Here is a 24,267-nt window from a genome sequence, read left to right on the forward strand (position 1 = left end):
TTGTGGTAGAAAGTTTTTTTATGAAATCCCAAGTAATACTTGTAGAATAGAAAAGATTAAGAAGGTTTAAGATGCCTACATGCACAAAAGTTTTATCAATCGACTAAAATGGGAACGAGAAGTTATACACAGCACTAACTTGCACTTAAAAACCATATGCTATAGAATATAAATGTAACACTAACACTAAAATTCCAAAATTTACATATATTTATTCATTTATCACATTTTTCTTTAATAACATCACCATCCCAATACCCATCTCGTACACAAACATCTCTTGTCTAAGGATTTGTATGGTACTAAATCTATCTTCCAAGTAAATTAAAGATCTAATCAAGCACTAGATTTACAATCTTAAAGATAGTAAAACACTTATCCCCCTATGCACGACAATGTGCATAACACCACCCAAGGTTTATCAAGGAAAAAACAATAAATTTAGGCTCAAATACACCAAAACTTGGATTTCTGAAGTACTAGGTAGTCTCATAAAGGTTTACCTTTTCAACTACGTGTTTGCCTACTAAAAGCTAGATAACATGAAAAAATCAAAAACCTTTAAAATATTATAATACCACCTTGAGTATTATAAGTTCATGTGATTAAAGTATTGGTGGTTTTCTAGAAAAGCCCCAGGGCCCAATTCCCTCGAGATTCGAGACATTATAAAAGGTTAAAACTGGGGAAAATATGGCTGCTGGGGTACACTAGCAGAAAAGGCTGGAAGCAAGTCATACATGACATTGAACAAAGAAGTACCCCTCAGTAATAACCTTTAAGCATAAGGTTACCAAAAAACAAAACAAAAGACTTCACACTAAAATCAAAAATTTTCAGACTTGCCAGCCATTCCGATCACGATGATAACAACTGGCTTCCGCTTGAAGTTTGGAGGTCCGGACACCACCTTGCTTGATGTGGAAGATGACGATGCTTCTGCTGCTTCATTTGATACAGCAGGAGGCTCCAAATGCTCTACTTCACTCATTTTCTGTACAACACAGAAACCCCTATCACCAGTATGCATAAATCCTTACAATGGCTGACAGAGAATATATGTGAAACTTAAAAACAAGAGTGTACTAAAGCAAAGACAGCTTGAGAATTGCAAAACGCCACTACAAAAAATTGTGGAAAATTATTTGTCAGGTATAAATACCTGTTCCAGTAATTTTCAAGAGAAGTGAAGTGAATATGGTTCTTAACAGGTCACCAGTTCAATTCTTAGCACCACGAGATGTTAATTGTTGGGAAGAAGTACAAAACTAGCACTTGCAACTTTAGGATGTGGAAGAGATGCATCAAAAAGAAACTCAAGAGAATATCTTCATTGTCTTCTTTCACGCTTATTTCTTTTGAGATTTCCTATAAGTCGAAGTATTTTTTTACACCTAAAAAATAAGCACATGTAGCTAAAAAAGTAGTTAGAACACCATAAAGATAAGAACATTGTAAAATTACTACAAAATACCATTCAATGTCATTTTGCAATGAAATACAAAGTAATGTCAACATACACAAATATTACTCACCTACATAAATTAGAACAAGTAACAGAGTAGAGCAAAACCAATAGAGCTAACCAAAAAAAATGGTCAGCTAAGCTCACATTTTTAAAAATCAACCATTACATGAAACTTTTAATTGCTTTACTTAACTTGGCACATAATCATCAAAAGAATTTGGTATTTAAACTAAGTAACCTCACCACACCAAGTTGCATATACGTCCTAAAAATTTTGTTGAACTAAAACCCACACTAAAAGTTCCTAAATATCACAGAAAGCAATGTAACCATCTACACAACTTAGAGATCACTGATGCGCTATAAACTAAATTTGCTTCAAGCATGCCATTAGAATGATTTAATTTTGGAAGGTGGTAGAAGTAATAGGAGCTTATAAATAATTGGCAACCCTTATAAACACTTAAATCAAGATTAACAACTTCAATTTTTTTCCAAATTTCAACAGTACTCCATTCTGGTCCTTCTTTTTACTTTGTCAGAAAAGAACCTTATAAATAAACACTTTTCTGACTGAAAGCTGTTACATACTAGCTTTCAGTCAGAGAGTGAGACACTTCTCTGACTGAAAGCTGTTACATACTAGCACTTGCACCAAAAGAATGTGCAATGGTTACACTAATAGAAAACTATACGTAAGCTAATATGTCAGAGAGTACAACTCAATTTGTGCATAGAAAAAAAAAGTGGAAAAGAGAGCAAAAAATTAACAAACCTACACCAATTCAGTACCCCTAACACTTCAATCACCAATCACAAACTAACAAACCCTAAAAATATATTGCTTGTTTTCCTTGAACAATTATGATTACAAATAAATTTTATTTTAAAAAATATCAAAATCACAAATTTTATTGTGTATTTAGATGGATTAACCACTAGAAAGTATTTAAACTTCAGATTTTTATGCATCCTTAAAAATCAATAGACTATCTTTCAAAAGATATTAGAGAATCTGGTAGCTAGACAGGGTCCCAACTAATTGCCAATTGATAGAAAATTTCAAAAGACCATATACATTTCTATCGTCAATTGACACTCTTCAAAATATAAAATTTCGAAAAAGCATATAGCAAAAGTGACATAATTTATTTTTGTCCCTGATAAAAACTCTTTAAATAACAAAATGTGAACTAATGGGGCCTAAATAAAGAAACTAAAGCAAATACCTCATATTTTAAAAATGGTAAAACTTTTTGTGATTGGTGATGTTGCCAAGGAAAGCTAGGAAAGTTGTGATAGAAAGAGAGAAAATTTGGTTCAAATTATAGATAATCATATCATTTTAAAATGTAAGTGCAATGACTCGATATGCTTCATCTCATCTTCCTTTTCCATTTGAGAAACCTAAGAACCCAACCCAATTTGCAATTAAGCAGCCATAATTTCCAATTGAAAACATCCCTCAGAATTGAATCCTCACACTTGGTTTTTAGGAAGTTTCTCTAAATTAAATATGAAAACACTATCACAAAGTTGTGTGTACATCCTCAATCTTTGTTGAACTAAAATCCATACTGAAAGTTCCTAAATCTGACAAGAATAAACATAACCATCTCAACAACTTAGAGCTCATTAATGTACTATAGCTAAATTGCCTTCAAACATGCCATTGAAATTATCTTAATTTTGGCAAGTGGTGGAAGCTATGAGAGCTTATAAATAATTAGTAACATTTACAGCTGCTTCACATCAAGATTAACAGCTTCAATCATTTTCTAAATTTCAAGAGTAATCTGTTATGGTTCCTCTTTTAAGCTTCTAAAAATAAACCTTATACAAGAACACGTTATTTTTCTTATGCATGCCCTCAATTACTGACTTTCAAGGATAAGATCAACCTCTAAATTATGTTACAAATGTATCAAGCAAAAAACTTGAAAAAATATAGAATAAAGTAATTGTAATGCCTCTCATGTCTATGTTTTGATGTATATATTTTGAGACATGATCCGTATAGTTATACCTATATATTTGATTCAGAATTCTTCATATCGCCATTCGTTTTGTATTGGCATCAATATTGGATGTGCTTTACGAGACACTTATATTATTATCATAGTATGTTTATTATGTTGTTGTCATTTCAGTGGATTATGCACATGTGTGCTTATGTGACTGCTTTCATGATTATGATTTCTTGTCCCATTCTGAGAGATTGTATGCATTTCAGCTATTATATATATGCACAAGTACACTTGATGTGCATTGAAGTGGTTACAAGTACTAGTAATTTTTCCACCTAGCTTCACAGATCTGAAATATTCCTCAACGGTGGATATCACACTGGCCATATCCATTCTACCTTAACCATCGTACTCAGTTCAAGTACAATTTCCCGTTATTATGTTCAGTATTATGCCCCAAATATTGTGATTGGTAATACTCTGGAAACCCAAATCCCTAAGTGGTCGACCAGTAATGAGTGTTTAGATGTTAAGTTAATTTATTTGTTTCCATAAAAATAAATGCCAAATGGTTTTAAATCATAATTTAATGATTGAAATTGAATTGTGTCTTAGGATTATTGTTCATTATGTGTTTTGGAAATTGAAAAAAAATTATATGCATTTAGGAATTTAAAAGAATTAATTTATTTATTGTATTTTTATTTTCAATAAAAGTAAAAGTGGGTTTTGGGGTAAATAAAAAAAAGGTTATTCATTTTGGCATTATTGCATTTTGCTAAAACAAATGGTGGGAGGAAGAACCCTACAGGTTGAAAATTTGTTTTGATGATTGTGGGAGCTAGAGTGAATAAAATCTGTTGCATTAGGATATGATTGGAAAGGGGATCATACTGCTGTGAGGAATCGAGCATTTATTTGGTGTGTGTGAAGAAATTTGATTTCTAAATTTTAGCAAGATTTGAGGTAAGATCTTCATCCATCCTCTATTTCTTGTTGTTCTTGTTTCTAAATGGTTGGAAATTGTTTAATGGAGTAAGAGAGGCATTTCCATTATTTATAGAAATGAATTTGGTAGTTAGTTTATTTGTTTTGATAAATTTTATGCAATTTTTCAAAAATACTCCATTATTCTGCCCAATCTCCCATAGAATGATCAAAAAGCATGTTTATGTTGAAAGAGGAGTGATGAGTACTTCTATTCCAAAAGGTATCCTTCAAATTTTGATTTTGCGAATTTTTTATTGTGATGAATTTCAAAGCTATTTTCATGGAGCCTTTGGAATCTTGCTTGTTTTTATGGAATTATGAAAATGTGAAAAAGGTAAAATTGTGGTATATTACAATGGATTATTATGTAGAAGTATTGGTATACCTTGTAAAAAGTGCATTATTGGTGAACACTTCTGAAAATTGGAAATTTGCATTATTGAATTTATTTCCAAGTTCCCTAGGGAACTTGTGTTGCAAATGTGAAGTTGATAGTGTGTAAGTATGGTTGTCATTGATGTCAACATACTGATTCGATTGGTTTGTACTCTACATTTCTAATATGTTGCAGTTGCAGTCATGAAGCTTTGGTACGTTGTTGGATGCTGCCTTGGGATGTCATGCTTATGATTTGATGCTTTGGAAGTTGTGCTTCGGAAGTGTCTCGGTGATGATGGTATTTGACAGTGTTTGCAGTGCTCTACATTTCTGGTTTTGATGATGATATCTTGGATTTATGTTGTTCATGTCTTTATCTTCGTTATTCTGATTCGGGACATGATGATGTACTCCGCAATTGTGGTTATGGATGTGTTCATTCCGGATCCGGTTGACCTTGAATGTTCTATTTTTGCTCTAGTGATTGTGGCGTATGGATAACATGTCGTTTTGATCGATGTAGTGCATTGTGGTATAGTCCACTTCTCATTCCTTTCCACCGCAAGAATGTTTAGTGTAGACCTATTTCAAATTAGGTTTTGGTAAATTCCTTTGGCCGACTTGGGAAACTTCTTATTTCAGAGTTCAATATAAATAAAGGATGATTGCAATGAGAAATATATAGAAGCAAGTGGATTAAAAAAGAAGATATGCTTTTTTGTAAATGTGTGTGAGGTTATGTGAAGTTGTGGTTGAGTAGTGTGGTAGTGTGTTGTTGTTGTTTGGCACCGGAGGCAGTGAGCCAAAGGTTTCTTCCAGCATTGCAACATAGTGGGAGTTGTGCTTCAGTGGTGGATTCTTTCTTTTTCCTTCTTCTTTTGGGCAGTGATTGTGGCATATGGATAAAGACGTGAACAACATAAATCAAAGATATGATCATCAAAACCAGAAATGCGGAGAAACCCAAAGCACTGCAAACACTGTCAAATACCATCATCACTGAGAACACTTCCGAAGCACCAAATCATAAGCATGACATCCTAAGGCAACATCCAACAACGTACCAAAGCCTCATGACTACAACTGCAACATATCAGAAATGTGGAGTACAAACCAATCACTGAAACACAAAATCAGTATGTTGACATCAATGACAACCATACTGACACACTATCAACACATTTGCAACAATCTCCCCCTTTGTCACTGATGACAACACTCATCAACAACAAACACAAACTCAAAATAATAACTCATCTCTCTGCCAAACATCTCCATACCTTCCAATCTCTCCAATCTCTCCCCCTTTGACATCAAAGACAGATGAGCAACAACTCAACACATGTAACCATCTTCATATTCCACACAGCTCCCCTTAAGCGGAAGCCCCAATCATATTCCAGACTAATATATACATGAAGTTCCTTGGATTAATGCACTACTAAATACACTAGTTCAAACTAGAAAGGGGTGTGTTGTGACCATTTCACACATTGCCCCATCAAAATGGGGACCCCCCCCCTTTTTTTCAAGTCCTAGCCTCTTAGTCTAGTCTCTCTCTCCTTTTGCAGGATGGAATGAGTGAGTTTATAGGGTTTGCATGTCATGTCAATCAATCAGGAGTCTAGCTAAAGAGCTTAGTAAAATTGCTAGTAGCAACAATCCAAGAGTCCAAGGTTGTAGGTAAGCTCAAATTGTTTTAATTTTCCCTTGAATCTCTTGTTTGAGAATTAATGTAAGTATGAAGTTCAAGCGCTTGAATGAGTTGTTCTAAGGATTGAACTCTTGTGCATGAAATAATCGATAGGCTCATTTGTAATCCGCCTCATCTCTAAGTCTTCTCTAGGTTTTAACTTCATGACTTCATAACTTGAAGCGAACTTCATGAGTGAGAGATTTGGAGCAAACTTCATGTTTGAAGGATATGAAGCGAACTTCATGAATGAGGAGATTGGAGCGAATTTCACTTTCAAGCATTCATAAACGAGGTTGGCAATAAAGGAATGAAGTGAAGGATTTGAGAACTGATACTTCATGAGTTCACCTTTTGGAGCGAATTTCCAACTTCATGAGTTGCACTTTTGCAGCGAACTTCATGAGTTGGGGTATTGGAGCAAATTTCACCTTCAAGGCTTCACAAGCGAAATGGAAAGATAAAGAGATGAAGGAATCACTCACTTCATGTTCAAGCATTCACAAGCGAACTTCATGAGTTGACATCTTGGAGCGAAATTCCTACTTCATGAGTTGACATCTTGGAGCGAACTTCATGAATTGACATCTTGGAGCGAACTTCATGAATTGAGCTTTCGAAACAAATTTTATAATTCATGAGTTAGACTTTTGGAGCGAACTTCATGACTTGCCATCTTGGAGCGAATTTCATCAATGAGCATACATGAGCAAGCCTACATGAGTAAAGTTGAAAAAGAGATGAAGGATGTTTGATAGTAATCGCCTTGAATAGATTCAAGGCCAAGTGAACTTCATGAGTTTAGCTTTTGGAGCGAGTTTTATACTTCATGAGTTCACATCTTAGAGCGAATTTTATACTTCATGAGTTCACCTTTTGGAGTGAACTCCATTGCTTGCCACCTTGGAGCGAATTTTACACTTCATGAGTTGAGCAATTGGAGCGAAATTTTCTACTTCATGAGTTGAGCAATTGGAGCGAAATTCATGAATAAGAAGATTGGAGCGAATTACATTTTCAAGCCTTCATAACTGAAGTTGGGAATAAAGGTATGAAGCAAATTGGAGAACATGAACTTCATGAGTTGCAAGTTTGGAGCGCATTTCATACCTCATGAGTTGCAAGCTTGGAGCAAAATTCATGACTATGCCTTTTGGAGAGAACTTGAACTTCATGAGTTGGGTTTTTCAAGCGGACTTCATGATCTCACAATTTGGAGCGAATTTCACATTTGGAGCAACTTCATGAGTTAAGGAATCGAAGCGAACTTCATGATTTGAGGATTTGGAGAGAATTTCTACAAAGGCTAACTCCGTGACTTCAAGGTTGGGAGCGAACTTCATGAATCAAGAAAGTGGAGCAAATTTCATGCAAAGAACAAACTTCATGAGTTGGTGATTGGGAGTGAATTCCACATAAAATGCACTTCATGAGTTGACAAAATGGAGCGAAGTTCATATGATGTATTGAAATTAACTAATGCATGACTTAAGCACCTAAAACAAATTCAAAATTAATCAAGAGGTAAGTCGGCCAAGGTAAGTTCTTGATTTAATTTAATTCATGGTAAAGTCGGCCTTCATGGGAAAGGGCACAACCAGAACCTTGATCGCCTATAAATGTAGGTTTGAAACAATCATTTTAACATCAAAACAAACGAATTATTCCTTCTCTCTTGAGCAGCAGTCAGCGAATTTCAAAGTGCAGATTGGCGAAAATATCGGCAAGAAGGCGAATTTACTCCAAAAGGGATCAGCAACAGCATCTTCATAAAGGCGAATTCACACAAAAGATCAGCAGCAGCATCTTAACAAGGGCGAATTTAGGCAGGTTGGAGGGCAAATTTCATCCTTCAGCAGCAGAAGATTAAAGAGACAGGGAACCCTTCAGCATTAGCAGTCGCTTCATTAATTAGATTTTGAAGTTAAAGTTCAGAAATCAGAAGTAAGTGCATTATCTAGACTGATGCAAAGTCAGGAGCAGGTCTGATTTGGGATTGAAAGTCATTTTGTTGAAATACATTAGACTTTTCCTAATGCATATAATGGATAAATCAGTCTTATTTAGTAATCAGTTTTGCATTTTAAGGAATAAAACTCATTTCATAATTAAGAAAATAAGCTTCATTGCATCACCATTATTCTAACTTGCACATCTCTCATAGGTGAAAGATGGTGGCTCCTAAACCAAACAAGACTCTCTCCCGCCAAGCACCTATCAAGGGATATGAAAGGGAGTGCATTCAAAAGCAGAATCACGTCAAATTGGAGCAAAGTAGGAGACACTAATCTCGGGAAGTTTGACACCAAGAAGTTTCGCCACCTATCATACATCAATGAACCCACAGCTACAGCCAAGAAGATGATCAAAAGTGGAATCATAAATGCAGCCGGCTTTCCTCCCACAGTGCAATGCTACGAGCTCATTGTAGAGTGTGCTCAACATTATGACTCTGACTCGAGGAGAATTGTGGCTAAGGATGGGACAGTGCTCGCATACCTCTCAGAGACAGCAATCAGCGAGACATTCCATCTACCCGAGCCCAAAGACATGATCTACATAAGCTTGGAAGGAGCTAAATCAGCTTATGACGATGATCCAGATGCTTGTGCGAAGATCATTGACAAATTTTGGTTGAAGAAGAGTAGAGGAGGAAGAAGCAGGTGGCCCAAATGGACTACACAAAATAGAGTTTAATGATGAATACAGAGACTTCATCACCTTACTCCATCAATTGGTCGGTGCACCTGAGGATTCATACTTTGAGGAGTGGATGTTCTACTTCATTGAGATTGCTACACGTGACAAGAAGGCAATCAATTGGGCAAGACTCATTAGCAACAACATTGATAAACAGTTAAGGAGACTAATGCGCACCAAAACATTCTATATGAGCTCCTACATCATAATACTCTATCGCAAGAAATTTTGAGTATCCGGGACTCGTGTACACGGGTGTAGTTGGAAGGAGACTTGGAGAGATCAAAGTGTATGATTGTTATCCACAGCTTAAGCATCCACCAAAACAACACTATAGGAGGGTTAATGATGCATTCACTATGCATATCACGAGGCAACTTTGAGGTGGATCACAACAAAGACTCTCTCCAGAAGCGCAAGCATTGGTAGAACAACATGGTGTGTGGTTCATCCAGTTCCCGAAGTTCACCTACATCGTAGTTCAAGGATGCCCTGTTCCTCCCTACATATTGCCACGCTACCCAACGAAAAGAGTGGTGCTACTCGAGGTGGTGAGACAGTTACTATCATACATCAAGGCATATAGACATAAACATGGAGCCGGTGTTTCTTTTCCCATCACACTTGGAGATTCCATTGAATCATGCCCATCCATTCATGCAGCAGAAGATGTCGTGCAAGAATTAGCACTACATTCACTCAAGCTATTCACAACTAGAGATTGCTTTGATCCATATGGTAAAGTGAAGGAAGTCTTGGGAAGAAGAATGGACATCCCTGGCATCTTGAAAATTATTGGATGAAAGTTCAAAATGATGAGGAGGTAAAAAAGAAGATGTATTCTAGGCTATCCCTCAATTTCATCAAGGAAGGCAAGTTATTTCACGTAGTTGATCAAGTCCAAGACAGTGGTAGATATCTCCAAGGAGCCTACGCCAAAGAAGATAAAGAGATCAAATTCAAATGGGTAGATATAGAAATTGATGACTTGAAAGAATTCATGAAGCCGGTCCTGGAGTACACTCGCATATGGATAGATGTACAACACCATAAGTTGAAAGAGCAGAATATAGCACCAACATTCCACTTAGAAGAAAGGGCAGATGATGAAGTTGAAGCTAGTGCAAGTGGGAGCGCACATCAATCATCTCAGTCAAGAGGATCAAAGAGAAAAGAAGATCGTGGTGAAAAAGAATCCTCAAGGAAGAAGCATAAATCAAGTGCGAGTTATCCTTCTTCCAGACAAGAAGAACAAAGGATAGAAAAGGAGTTGAGTCAAGGAGCCAATGAATCAGCAAAATCTACAGTCCACAATGATAAAGGCAAAGAAAAGGCATCTCAAGAACAAGAAGATCTCACTCATCTCATTCAAGAGATCGAAGAAGGCGGAGAAGATAACGATGAAACTACTTCACCACCTAGAGATGATCAAATGCACGAAGGAGAACAAATTCAAGAAGGAAGATCTTCTATTCCAGAGTGGTTAAAAGAAAGACTAGCTCAAGAGGTGATAGTGGTTGAAGAAGAACAAACATATGATATAGCGAACCATCTAAGCCAAACTAGATAAGTCACTAAGAAGAGGAAAGCTACGAAGATGTCAATGGTGATTAGAGATGAATCGGGATCAAGACAATTGCAAATAGCCACTCCAAGAGTTGAGAAATACGAAGGAGAGATCACAGCTGATGAGTATGATATGGAGACTATTGATTTAGGTCCACTCATCTCCGAACAAGCTATTGGTGATGCCACTGATTCATTGAAAGCAATCAATGACATGTTGAGAGCTGAAATAGAAAAGAATAAAAGATCGGAAAAGGAAATAAATGCGTGGAGGGATTATGTTCAGCAATTCCAACAACCATTGAGGCATCAGAGTCCAGCAACCACACCACCTCCCTTGCTTCCTCTAGAATCAATTGATCATATGGAGAAGATGAGGAACTCCGCACAGTTGATGGATACATGGATGGAGGATTCATATACTAGATTTAGCAAATTTATGAAGGACATAATGCAGACACTCGACACGATCATAAAAGTCCTTGGGAGAACTCATGTTCTCATAGAAGCCTCCTAAGCATTTACTCATGCTAGAGATGTCATCATTCTGGTACTTCAAGTAATCAAAAAAACACCGAGGGAAATCTTATCAAGAGAAAAGGAAAAGAAAGAAGGAACAACACCTAGCCTCCTACAATGGAGTAGCTTACTTCGCATGAAGAAGATCATCTTTGAGGAGATTGGAAATGGGTGTAGTCAAGTTCAAGATGATATGCACTGAATCCATGATAAGATAGTAGAAGTAGCACGGATTGTTTTGGAAAGAAAGATTGATCCTGAAACAATTATAGAAGCTAAGGAGTTGGAGGAAAGAATAAGAGCTATATTCCATGGGACTGATGGAATGATTACCAAGGAACAATTGAATAATATGGTCGAGTTCGTAGTCTTAGCAAGCAAAACTCAAGAACTCGAACCTGAATGGGAGGATGCCATCGTCAAAGCTTTCAACGAGGTCGTGCACATGGAGGAGCAGCTGAAATCTCTACCTAAGATCCTGATGACTGAGATAGAGGACATGGTGACTAGATTCATCGAATATGCTAGAAAGGAACGTGAGAAAGGGAACCAGATTCTAGAAGACAATTTGTTATGATCCCACTTGGCATTCCATTTTCCTTTTGGAGGATGCTTCCTCAATTTACGTGTTGACACATGTTATTTTCTCATTGGTTGTTTCATGAAGATGATTATCTAGATAGGGTTTTCATTTGTATCAAACCCTAATTAGGGTTTAGGTTGCAAGATCTTGGCCCTTGATCTTCACTCGATCTCGACCCTTCATTGTATTTGGGAGTCTTATATAAGCTCCGCTCATTTCATTTGTAATGGTTAATAATAAGAAAGAATAGAATAGAATAAGATTAAGAGCAATAGGAGAGAAATAGGCTAAGGTGATAGAATAGTGACAAGAGAAAGACTTGAAGAATTGTTGTTGTTTGGCTATTGGATCAATAAAACATTTAAGTTATGGTGTTTTTACCCAATCCTTGAAGTCTATTGCATGGTTCTTTATCTTCTCAAGTCAATCTTTGATGATAGTTTAAGCATTAGATTAAATGATGGAATGTTGCAATTGATATATTGTGAAGCTCATTATCCATACCACTAGCTTTCTTGCTGATTTTAAGTTAGCTCTGTGTGGTCAACTGGAACCTTTGAAATTGCTTAAGTTCGATTATTGCTCAATCATTGATATGCATTCTATTAATGGTATCTATGCTTGGTGATGATTTGAAAACCTTCAAACATCCTTAGAAGATTGCACTAGTTCTAGTGGAGTTGTTCATGTATGGTGATGCTAAGACTAGTTGAGTTTAACTTGTGTCATTCTTCATCCATTCATTTTTGGGATAGCTTAGAACCTCTCTAAACCCCTATCTTTTGCCATTTTTTGTTAATCGTTCAATAGTATTAGGATGAAACCTCATTGCATATCATTCGCAAAGTCCTTCATGAAATCTTTTGTAACTACAAATGCCCCTGATGAAACAGCAATTACAACGACCAACTAAACTTATCCACACGTAGTGACCCTACATTCGTGAACCTTGAAGTCTTCTCGAATGATCTTTAAGCTAATCTTTAGCATCCGAGAGATTTTGTTCAAGAGAGGATAAGATACTTTAGGTATTTTATTCTGTATTCGCATGTGCATAAAAAACACATCAACAAGGTGTTACCCCCAACTTCTACTGGAGATACTCATAAGTATCTTTGCACAAAGCCTTCATAAAGATATCTACAACCTGCTCTTTTGTAGGAAGATACTCAAGTTTTACTTTATTGCCCAACACCTTCTCCCTTAAGAAGTGATACTGAATAGAGGTATGCTTTGTTCTGGAATGCAGTACCGGATTCTTCGAGATATATATCGCACTTGTATTGTCACACATGATTGAGATTGTGTTAATGCATGATAGCCTCGGTAAGATAAATGATTGAATGAGAGATAAATGAAGTCTCTCATTCAAACATTTATTATCATGAGGGGGCACAATCAAGTGATGTCTTGATCGGCCATGTCCAAAAGACATGGCCGGTCAAGGCATCGCTTGACCGTACCCAGCCCACTACATATACCAAATGAAATGTGTGAGAATGGACATTGAAATAAAAATGCTCCTCCTCTCCTGCAACATAAAAGAAGACAATTAGATTTATACAACAATTCAATGATAGATAATACATAGAAGAAGATAAATTTTAATTCTAATCCACAAAATTAACATGGTATCGGAGCCAGGTTTCCTTCTATAAAGCCTAACCGCCTGAAGGAAGATCCGATTAAGATCAGATTGATATCTCCTTGAAAGTCTCGAATATGGCCACATTGCAAGAACTTGTCCTCTCAAACTTAAACTACAAGCGTCCCTTGTTGAAGTCAGAAATTCAGACGTATGTTCAAAAAAATATGTTCTCTAGAAGAAACTCAAGATACCTTGTGATTGAGAGGGAGCTTACTAATCAAGATTGAGCACTTCTGAGGTAAAAATTGTAAATATTGATTATTATTATTAATACTAATAATTATTTTATGGGCCCTATGTAAATCATAAGGAAGTGACGAATTCCAAATGATTTCCACTTGTATTTTTGAGGTTATTGGAAGGTGACGATCTTACAATAACTCAAGATTGTGGATAGAATCGCCGACTAAGGCAATCCACATAAAAGCTTGTGGATAGAATCGCCGACAGAGGCAATCCACACAAGAGCTCATGGATAGAATCGCCGACTGAGGCAATCCACGTAAGAGCTCATGGATAGAATCGCCGACTAAGGCAATCCACGTGAGAGCTTGTGGATAGAATCGCCGCCTGAGGCAATCCACGTAAGAGCTTGTGGATAGAATCGTCAACTGAGGCAATCCACACAAGAGCTCAAGGATAGAATCGCCAACTGAGGCAATCCACGCAAGAGCTCATGGATAGAATCGCCGACTGAGGCAATCCACATGAGAGCTCATGGATAGAATCGCCGACTAAGGCAATCCACACAAGAGCTTGTGGATAGAATCGCTGACTGAGGCAATCCACACAAGAGTTTGTGAATAGAATCACCGACAGAGGCAATTCACATCTTGAAACTATGGTCCCAAGATAAGCATCATACGATTTATGAATATTGCTCCCAATACCTTTTACATTTATCTTACCTAGCTAAGAGGGAGTGTTAATGCATGATAGCCTCAGTAAGATAAATGATTGAATAAGAGATAATGAAGTCTCTCATTCAAACATTTATTATCGTGAGGGGGCATGATCAAGTGATGTCTTGATCGGCCATGTCCAAAAGACATGGTCGGTCAAGGCATCGCTTGACCGTACCCAGCCCACTACATATACCAAATGAAATGTGTGAGAATGGACATTGAAATAAAAATGCTCCTCCTCTCCTACAACATAAAAGAAGACAATCAGATTTATACAACAATTCAGTGATAGATAATACATAGAAGAAGATAAATTTTAATTCTGATCCACAAAATTAACAGATTGGTTCATCAAACATCAAACCAATCTCCTTCAATGTCTGTTTCATCCAAAGTATCGAAGTGCAGCATGATGCGGCTGCAATGTATTCAACTTCTGCAGTTGATAAAGACACAGAGTCCTACTTTTTACTTAACCATGCAACTAACCAGGAGCCAAGGAAAAATGCTACTCCACTGGTACTCTTTTTGTCATCAACACTTCCTACCCAATCTGCATCAGTATAAGCTTTTAGAGTAAAATCTAATCCTCTGGGATACCACAGTCCAAAATCTTTTGTACCTTTTATATATCTGGAAATTCTCTTTACTGCAACAACATGTGACTCTTTTGGATCTTGTTGAAATCTAGCTACAAGGCAAACAACATACATGATATCTGGTTTGGTAGTAGTCGGGTATAATAGTCCTCCAATCATTGATTTGTACTTGCTTGCATCAGTCTTAGGAGATTTATCATCATTAGTCAACTTGCATCCGGTTGTCATAGGAGTGTTGATTTTGTGACTCAGACCAGCAATCAGACTTTCAGTATTTAATTTCAGATTAACATTAAGTAGATTATAAGCAAGTAAATGAAAGAGAGAAAGTAAGTGCACAAGAGGCCAACACAATTACCCTAGGAAAACCTCCATGGAGGAAAAACCTAGCACTAAAGACCCACAGGTCAGATTATGTATTCAATCTTGAATTGTAACAATACAATACTTAGCTCCAGTCATGTGACTCAGATCTGGGATCTTCAACCTCTTATCAAATCTGCCATTTTTATCATATCAGATCTGCACTTCTAAATTCACCAAGTCTGCTCTTTAATGCACTCTCTAACAGAAATTAGGAACACCAAAATAGCTTTGTCTTCCTTGAATAAGTTCGCCCAGTTCACCTCTTAATTTCACACACCAAGGAGCAGAAGAACTTCGCTGATTGCATGAATGATTGATTGAATTGATCTTGGCAAATGATCTTTATTTATATGAGCATATAACCTTCAAGCCGTCCTTAATTAGATAATTATGTTTGGCGCCAAAATAGGTTTTAGTGTGGCGTGTCATTATAGGGCTGGCCCTATTTAGGGGCACGCTACCCTCTTTGGTGTGAAGGGTCCAACCCTACACGTTAAGATTGGGAAAGGGGAGGCCCAGCCCTTTAGGGGTTCGGATGTTGCCTTAGGCAATCCGAACCCCCTTTCCTAGTTACAAACAATAAGGAATACATACCAATTTGGAATTCTCCAATCCAAACTTTTTCAACAACTCTTTAACATACTTTGATTGAGAAATAAAAACACCTTTACTGTTTTGATTCACTTGCAATCCAAGAAAAAAGTCCAACTCACCAATCATGGACATTTCAAATTCCTTTTGCATTTCACCAGCAAATTTCTTGCACATGCCATCATTTCCTCCAAATATTATATCATCCACATATACAACAACAATTAGGATCTTATTTGATTCAACTTTGTAATAAAGATTGTTGTTGGTAGACCCTTTTTGAAAACCTTGATTCAATAAGTACTTGTCTAGCCTTCCATACCAAGCTCTAGGAGCTTGCTTCAATTCATACAGTGCCTTCTTCAATCTGTAGACAATATCCAGATTATCTGACAACTTAAATCCGTCCATTTGCTTAATGTAAACTTCTTTTTTTAGTTCCCCATTCAAAAATGTTGACTTCACATCCATTTAATAAACTTTGAAATCTTTACATGCTGCAAAAGACAAAAACATCCTAATAGCTTCCATTCTAGCAACAGTAGTATAAGTCTCTTCAAAATCAATGCCTTCAACTTGAGTGTAACCTTTGCATACCAATCTTGCCTTGTTTCTTACAACACGTCCATCTTCATCCAGCTTATTCCGGAACACCCACTTTGTTCCAATGACATTCTGATCTGCCAGTCTAGGGACTAGTTCCCAAGTCTGATTTTTCTCAATCTGATCTAACTCTTCCTGCATAGCTTTCATCCAATTCTGATCTTTACAAGCTTCTTCAACTGGCTTAGGTTCAGCTTTAGAAAGTAAACACGGAAGAACTTGTTCTTCAACAACTTTACTTCTTGTAATAACACCTCTGTTCTTATCTCCTATAATTAGTATAAAAAGGATTCTCATACGCACACATACGTATCTGAGTATAGGCAACAAATCAAATTGTAATAAACAATAGACCTGTGCATTTACAAGGTGCTTGGGCAAAAATATAGGAATATCCTAATAGGGGACATTACAAATGGTATCAGAGCATGATCATGCCAGCCTGTAGGGTAAGGATAAATCGACTATGCATTCTAATCAATGAGAAGGGATATATTAACTCAGTCCAAAAATATGGCAACAACTAAATGACAATGGCAAGACAATATGAGAGATTGTTGAACATACATGTATTGTGTGCGAAGAAGACAATCAAGTGTATAATATATACACCAAATTAAGAGAGAATAGTATATGAAGATCTAAGGTGAAGTATATGAAGAGTTTGTAACAGACTTTTGAGAAGAGATTGTGAATACTTTATGACAGTCTTATGATCAAATTATAGAAGACTACACAACAGATTTGTGGAAGACTTTATTGCAGATTTGTGGAAGAGATTTATTATGAATTGTGGAATATTGATTACCCCAAGGGATGGAATTGGCTATAGTTGGACATTCCTGCCTCTTGTGGGCCAAGTAATGAATTGATTACCCCAAGGGATGGAACTGGTCATAGTTGGACGATCCTGCCTATTGTGGGCCAAGTCATGATTACCCCAAGGGATGGAATTGGTCATAGTTGGACATTCCTACCTCTTGTGGGCCAAATGATGAATTGATCACCCCAAGGGATGGAATTGGTCATAGTTGGACATTCCTGCCTCTTGTGGACCAAGTGATGAATTGTTTACCCCAAGGGATGGAATTGGTCATAGTTGGACATTCCTGCCTCTTGTGGGCCAAGTGATGAATTGATCACCCCAAGGGATGGAATTGGTCATAGTTGGACATCCCTGCCTCTTGTGGGCTAAGTGATGAATTGATCAAGGGATGGAATTGGTCATAGTTGGACATTCCGACCTCTTGTGGACTAACTGATGAAATGATTACCCTAAGGGATGGAATTGGTCATAGTTGGACATTCATGCCTCTTGTGGGCCAAGTGATGAATTGAATTCTCCAAGGTATGTAACTGGTCATAGTTGTTCCTACTGCTTGTGGGATGTGAGGTGTATGGCTATGATTTGGATGTGACACACTCTCGGGCTTAGTTGGGTTGCGCAATTTACCGACGCCCTTTTGAGTTTCCTACTGAACTAAGCAATGATTGGTTATAGTATAATTAGCTAGTCATAATGTTTGTCATAATCTGCTTATTCACTAAATGCTCATCATTTCTTATGTTCATGTGTATACTTCGTGTCTTCATGTGTATGCGTCGTGTTTTTATGTGTATGCTCCGTGTTTTTATGTCTACTACATGAATATCTATGATTATTGTAAACATGTTCCTATCATCATGGGATTCCTATTTTTGGTTGATCTAGAATATGAGAATAACAAGAGTAAAACAAAAAGATATGAATTTATTTAGGGTAATAGATATGTGCCATGCTTCTAAGCCTCATCTTAATATATGTTAAGATCGCCCATGATTTAATGCAAAGATATATCCAAAGTATGGTGCAAGCATTGAGTCAACCAAAATAAAGAAGAAATACCAATCTCCAAGGGTTGATTTATTCAGTTCTTAGAAACCTACATTGCTTGAGGACAAGCAATTTTGGGAAGGGTGGACTGTAATGTCCCCTTGTTGAAATAGTATTTATAAATAAATAATAATAATAAATTTAAATATAAAAGAATAAAAAATAAAATTTAATATAATTAAATTTTAGCTAAGTTTAATGAATGTTCAAAAGGCATGAAATGAAAATTTGTTACTCCTTCAAACATGAGATATAAAAGGGAGAGAAGAGAACTTCATTTGGAAAAAAAATAAAAAAAGGAGAGGAAGGAAGAAAGAAGGGAGCAAAGGAATTAAGGAAGCATTTATGGGAAGAAGATAAGGAAGTGACTCTTTCAAAGGGTCAGCAATGATGAAGGGTTGTCACTCTTTTGAAGGGTGGTAATTGTGAAAGGTTGTGACCATTATGAAGAGGTGCGACTCTCCCTCACATTGGAGGATATAAAGGGGAGAAGTTTTCATTTGAGAAGGATCCATGGAACGGAACAAAATATCTGAAGCATTGAAAGCGGATTTAGGAGCAAACCTAAATCAGCAGCAGGTCAGATTGATATAAACAGCAGACCTGTGCATTGACAAGGTGCTTGGGCAAAAATATAGGAATACCCTAATAGAGGACATTACAGAGTCACAACTTTTCATGTCATGTCTTTTGACCATTCATTAAACTTAACTAAAATTTAATTATATTAATTTTTTTTATTCTTTTATATTTTAATTTATTATTATTATTTATTTATAAATACTATTTCAACAAGGGGACATTACAATCAGGCAGTCTTAAAGAAGTAGACAGTACGTGGAATATTGGTGGCTTAATTTTTCCTATGTTGAATGCTATTTGATATATGCAACAAAATATGTTTTGTTAAGGAAGTCGAATGCCTTTTTTAAGCTATGCCGGCAATGGTTATCAGTCAGCTTACGTTGAACTATATTAGGCATACATTATGGGTACTACATTAAGCTTTTGTGTTATTGAAAGTTGTGATATTATGTCAGGTGTGGTATTCTTGAGAAAGACCCGATATTGGGTATATTTTTGCGTTTAATTTTTCTAAGCAGCGGGTAATTTCCGTTCTGCGTGAAGACATTAAGTAGGCATGGCATCGTGGCCTATTTACTAAAAAATTGGGTTTCATTGCATAGGTTTGATATCTTGCTCATTTTGTGGTTATATAAAAATAAGACACGATGTCTTGAAAATTTCATGGAACTATATTATTGAAAGAGCTGGACATTGTTACAAAGATATGTTTTTGACAGCAAATTCTAATCATAGGACAGTGTGAAGATGTATTCAATTCTGCTATAGGGCGTTGAAGACTCTTCCTTCTTGTGCCATGAGGTTTCTTGTGGCTGCAGAATGGTGGATGTTTCTATTTTCTTGGTTCAGGTCTACTGGACATAGTTGTATTGAACAAACAAGGCCGTGTGTGGTGAATGAGTATCTACCGGAGATGTGATTTTTGAGTTGAAGATTTCTGAAGGAGCTGTGTGTGTAGTGAGTCAAGTTTGACAAGGAGACTATTATTTTGCAGTAGAGTATATTGTTTCAGCTGGTGATTCAAGTGATAATGGTTTAAAATTTAAAGAGAACTAGTCAAGATTTGCTTCAGGTTTCAGTGTATTTTTGAGTTGGTACTCAAACTTGGGTTGGTGCCTCAGTTGTTCGGAGTTGGTGCTTCGAGGAGGGTTGGTGCTCTCTGAGAGTTGGTGCTCACTTATGTAATCTGAGTTGATGCCCACTTGTTAGTGAAAGCTATTGTGTGCCGTGGGTTTTTACCCGAAAGGGTTTTCTACTTGAATTTCGGTGTTTGCATCTTGATGTTTGCTATCTCTATGTTTCATGAGGTTCCATGTTTTTAAAAGTTGAAAATAGTGATTCACCCCCCGCCGCCCCCCAACCTCTCAGTATTTTTTGTGTGCTCTTCAAGTCCATCATGTCTAAAGATATAGGACTAGATATGCTTACTTGACTAGTGCTTGTAGGATCACCCCTCCAAAGTATTTTTCTAAAAAGATTATAGAGTTCTTGGGGCCTATTTGGAGAGACTAAAGATGGACTAATATGATATTTTTTCTTTAATGCAACTAATATTCCGCACAAGTGTGGACACGAGTTTCGTATTTTTTATCAACTGACTAATAAGAAAGGGCCCAAGATCCGACAATTAATGGTTGCATAGGTACCAAAGTAAAGAAGACTAGAAAGTAAAAATGATTTAAGAGGAAAGTATTGAGTTGATTACTTCTCCATTAACACTCATCAATCAAGATAAGACTAAAAAAGATAAGGCTCATAGGCATTGCCTATGTTAAATGACATCAAGAAGAAACAACGTTGTGTACCTTCCTGGAAAGAAAAAAAGCTAAAACCTTTTAGGGGTGCAAAAACAGCAGTTTACAGGGGACTCTTTGTGTTCCTTGCGAATGAAAACATCACTAGGAGAAGAAATTTGTATGATTGGAGACAAAAGAGATAAATGCCAAATTTTGCAATTTTTTGCATGCAAAAGACTTGAATCAAATTTTTAGAGTAAGAATTCTCCTTTGCAGTTAAAGAAACCTAATACTTTGAGGATATACCTGCCAAACATTATCACGTCTATAATAGCTTCTAAAAGGATGCTGAAACATTCCAAATTGATGCAATAGCAGAGATGCTTACTATATTTGTCTGTGGGAAGATGATCTCTCAAATGTAGCACCCCTGTTTTGTTTAAGTAACATAGACATGTGGCTTCAGAAAAGAATGTAATCATATCAAAAGCATATTGACACCTAATTGTACCTCGGAGTCTTAACGATGTGAGAGGATGTACCCATCTGAAAAACCAAGCTGTTTGCCACTTATTCAACACAATCTTTTAAAATATTTGTCATTTTGTGTCACACTAATCCTTTGCCTTGTGATATTTGGTCTTTAAAGTGCAAGAGCCAGTATAATGGCACAAAACTGTGAAGAAATAGGTTTGTGAAGAAGAATGTAATAAGTTTAATATATGAAGATGGTCCGACTCCAATGTTCACTCTATGTGAAAATAGCTCTCACAACTATTGCATTTAAAACATCAGCAGTAGCTGATATCTGTTCAATACTAACTAAATAATTCTATAGGAAAATTGTCACAAATATAACGTAAAAACAACGAAAACAAAATAAACAAAAAATTTAAAACCACCAAATAAATACAATTTATTTTACAGTTCAAAATATCTTTACGTGGAGAAACAAATAGGGAACTAACGGTAAGTATTAAAATAATATCATATTGAAAACGGCCATTTCTAAAACCACAGAACCAATGCCATTTATTTAACAGAAAACAACAGAATTGTTTTCAAATAAAACAAAACACAATAAAAATGATCCCGCCGCATACAGATTCCAAAAGAAATCACTGAAACCATGGCAAGTGACTTACCTCAATATTCTGCACAAACTGTGTTGTGCTGTCAACAATGCCAATGAAAGGAAATGGGCAGAGCTTGCAGGAAAAATTATTACGAAACCCTACCAAAGCAGATTTCTTTTCAAATGAGACGACCCAAAACCACTCTCCCTACAGTAGCTGCTTCAATCCATTCATAGTAAGCTCAAAGTGAAAATATCGGGGTTTTAGAGCTACTAGATTCTTTGAGGTTTTGCAGCCTTTGAAATTCGTTTTTAGACGTGGGCGAGAAATGTTTCACCTGCCTGGAAGTTGGTTTTCCCGGCGGAGACAACTTTACAGGTGTAGCTGCTTCAAAATATAGCGTGTCGGCTGATAGTTAAGAAGATATTTGTGGTGTGTAGAATGTTTTGGTTTATGCTCATCATAATTTAACGATTGAATAGCTTGTATAGGTATTTACCATACCTAAGTAAACATATTTATATTTTTTAAGTAATGTTTTTCATTAATACCTTTACAAGTGTTATGATGCGAATTGCACACCCATTTTATGGATGAATTTTTACGAAGTACTTCAGCGATGCAAGTGCTTCATTATGCATATTCATGGTCACATGAGGCATGCAATTTATGGGGCAATATAATATATTTGAGAGATATGTTATACATGCATTAAGTAATTAATATAATCGGTAAAAGTTAATGTTATTAATGGGCAATTTATAATAATTAGTGAAAAAAATATTTGGATGAAATTTTTAGTTAAGCAATTTTTTATGGGCTTTTAAGGAAATTTGGGATTAGTTTAAGATGTTATTTGAAGTACAATGATCTCTTTAAAATAGTTGACTTTTTGTGTTTAGCATAAGGATGAATAATGTGAGAGAATGGGAATTTGTTTGATAGGTATTGTCTTTGTCTTTTTGATGGATTGTAAGTAATTAATGGTCAAGGTTTGAATAAGGAGTCGTGTATAAGTTGGAAGAATAATCACTTTCATATGAAGTGATGAAATTGTTGATATTATTATGTTTTTGCAATGTTTTCATGACTCAAACTTGGTGGCAAAATTTCAAACCAATGTTAATATTAATCAAGCATCATTTTTAGCCTTTTATAATAAGAGATTGGAAGCTAATTTAAGGATCAATATTTGTTTAATTATTTTTCTCTTTTAGGGCCTTCATGGCCCTTTTCCCTCATGTCACATGGAGTGTGGAGATTTTGTTTTGATTTATTTGTCACTTTTATTTCTTCATGATATAGTTATTAATGAGGTAATAGTGGATTATGGTTACAGGCTCTATTTATAACTTGTAGGGTACAAAATAAGGTCACTCAAGTGATACCTTTGTACATTCAAGGTTACATTATTTTTCTAAGGCTTCATTTTATTTATGGTGTTGAATCATTTTTTAAAATCTCTTGTAGGTTTCTATATGGTTAGTTATGTGTTTAATTTTAGTAGGGTTTTTGGTAGTATTGAATGGGTGTTTTATTTGTTGTCTTTGTAGTTGGGGAGATGGCTCGACATTATTTTTATTTGATGGTGGGTTTTTCGAATAATTTTTAAGCTTCATTTTTCACTTTTCCAACTAACATCTTTGCATGTGGCAAAAGGTGTGGGTCCATATTAGTGTGGCAACTATAATGGTATTTGGTTAAAGGCTTCAATTCAAAATTATGCCATGGCTAAATTATCTTTGGTTGTTCTTTCCTTACAACTAAGAATCCCTCAAGTTTGGTTCTCCATTGTGGGCTCTTGCTACTCATCTATGAGCACTGCAAAACCCTCTCCCTACTAGAAAACAAGAGGTTATCCACCTCCCCAGGGAAGAGAAAGATGGAGGGAGGCAATTCCGGCAAGGAGAAGGCGTCTTCTAGCAAAAAAAGAAAGAGTGCCCCTGGGATGGAAACAGAGGAAATTGAAAAAGAAGGTAGCAAAATGGAGATGGATGATTCCGATGGTGAAGACAGCTAGAAAGATGAGGAGGTGGGTATTGAGGAGGAAAGCGGTGATAATGAGTCTGACGATGAAAGCCCTATCCACAGCGAATGCCCTGGCAAGGACAACAGCCATCCTATGGAGGATGTGGATTACAAGGATAATGAGGAAATAGATGTGAATTCCGAGAGGGAAAGGAACAAGGAACCTGAGAATAATATGACTAAGGATAGTTTAAGTGAGGACAAGGAAAGTGCGGATAATGGGTTATTCCTGGATAACCTCAAAAAATTTGTCGAGGCAAGACTCGATTATGACAGATGGACCTATGAACTCTTGAAGAACCTGGAAAAAAAGGGGAAAAATATGGATGAGAAGAAGGAGAATGACGATAGGGAGCAGACAAAATGGAAGCAGGATATGGAGGAGAAGGTTAA

General features: G+C 36.4%; 1 protein-coding gene across 4 annotated transcripts in view; it reads right to left on the reverse strand.

Annotated features, from left to right (window-relative positions):
- Window positions 1–22,298, reverse strand: part of LOC131063961 (GPN-loop GTPase QQT2) — a 63,810-nt gene extending 41,512 nt beyond the window's left edge. Inside the window, exons 1-3 of one of the 4 annotated variants that reach the window (XM_059218462.1) lie at window positions 21,916–22,298; window positions 1,163–1,394; window positions 847–994 (exon numbers count right to left, since the gene is read on the reverse strand). In XM_059218462.1, the coding sequence (XP_059074445.1) occupies window positions 847–991 (145 nt within the window). In that variant the 5' untranslated portion in view covers window positions 992–994; window positions 1,163–1,394; window positions 21,916–22,298. Of the gene's footprint in view, window positions 1–842; window positions 995–1,162; window positions 1,416–21,915 lie in introns of all 4 variants that reach the window. The other 3 variants (XM_057997970.2, XM_059218463.1, XM_057997985.2) reach the window with 3 other exon arrangements.
- Window positions 22,299–24,267: the final 1,969 nt, after the last annotated feature.

The sequence above is a fragment of the Cryptomeria japonica genome, chromosome 3 (genome assembly GCF_030272615.1).
Source record: "Cryptomeria japonica chromosome 3, Sugi_1.0, whole genome shotgun sequence".
Taxonomy (NCBI): domain Eukaryota; kingdom Viridiplantae; phylum Streptophyta; class Pinopsida; order Cupressales; family Cupressaceae; genus Cryptomeria; species Cryptomeria japonica.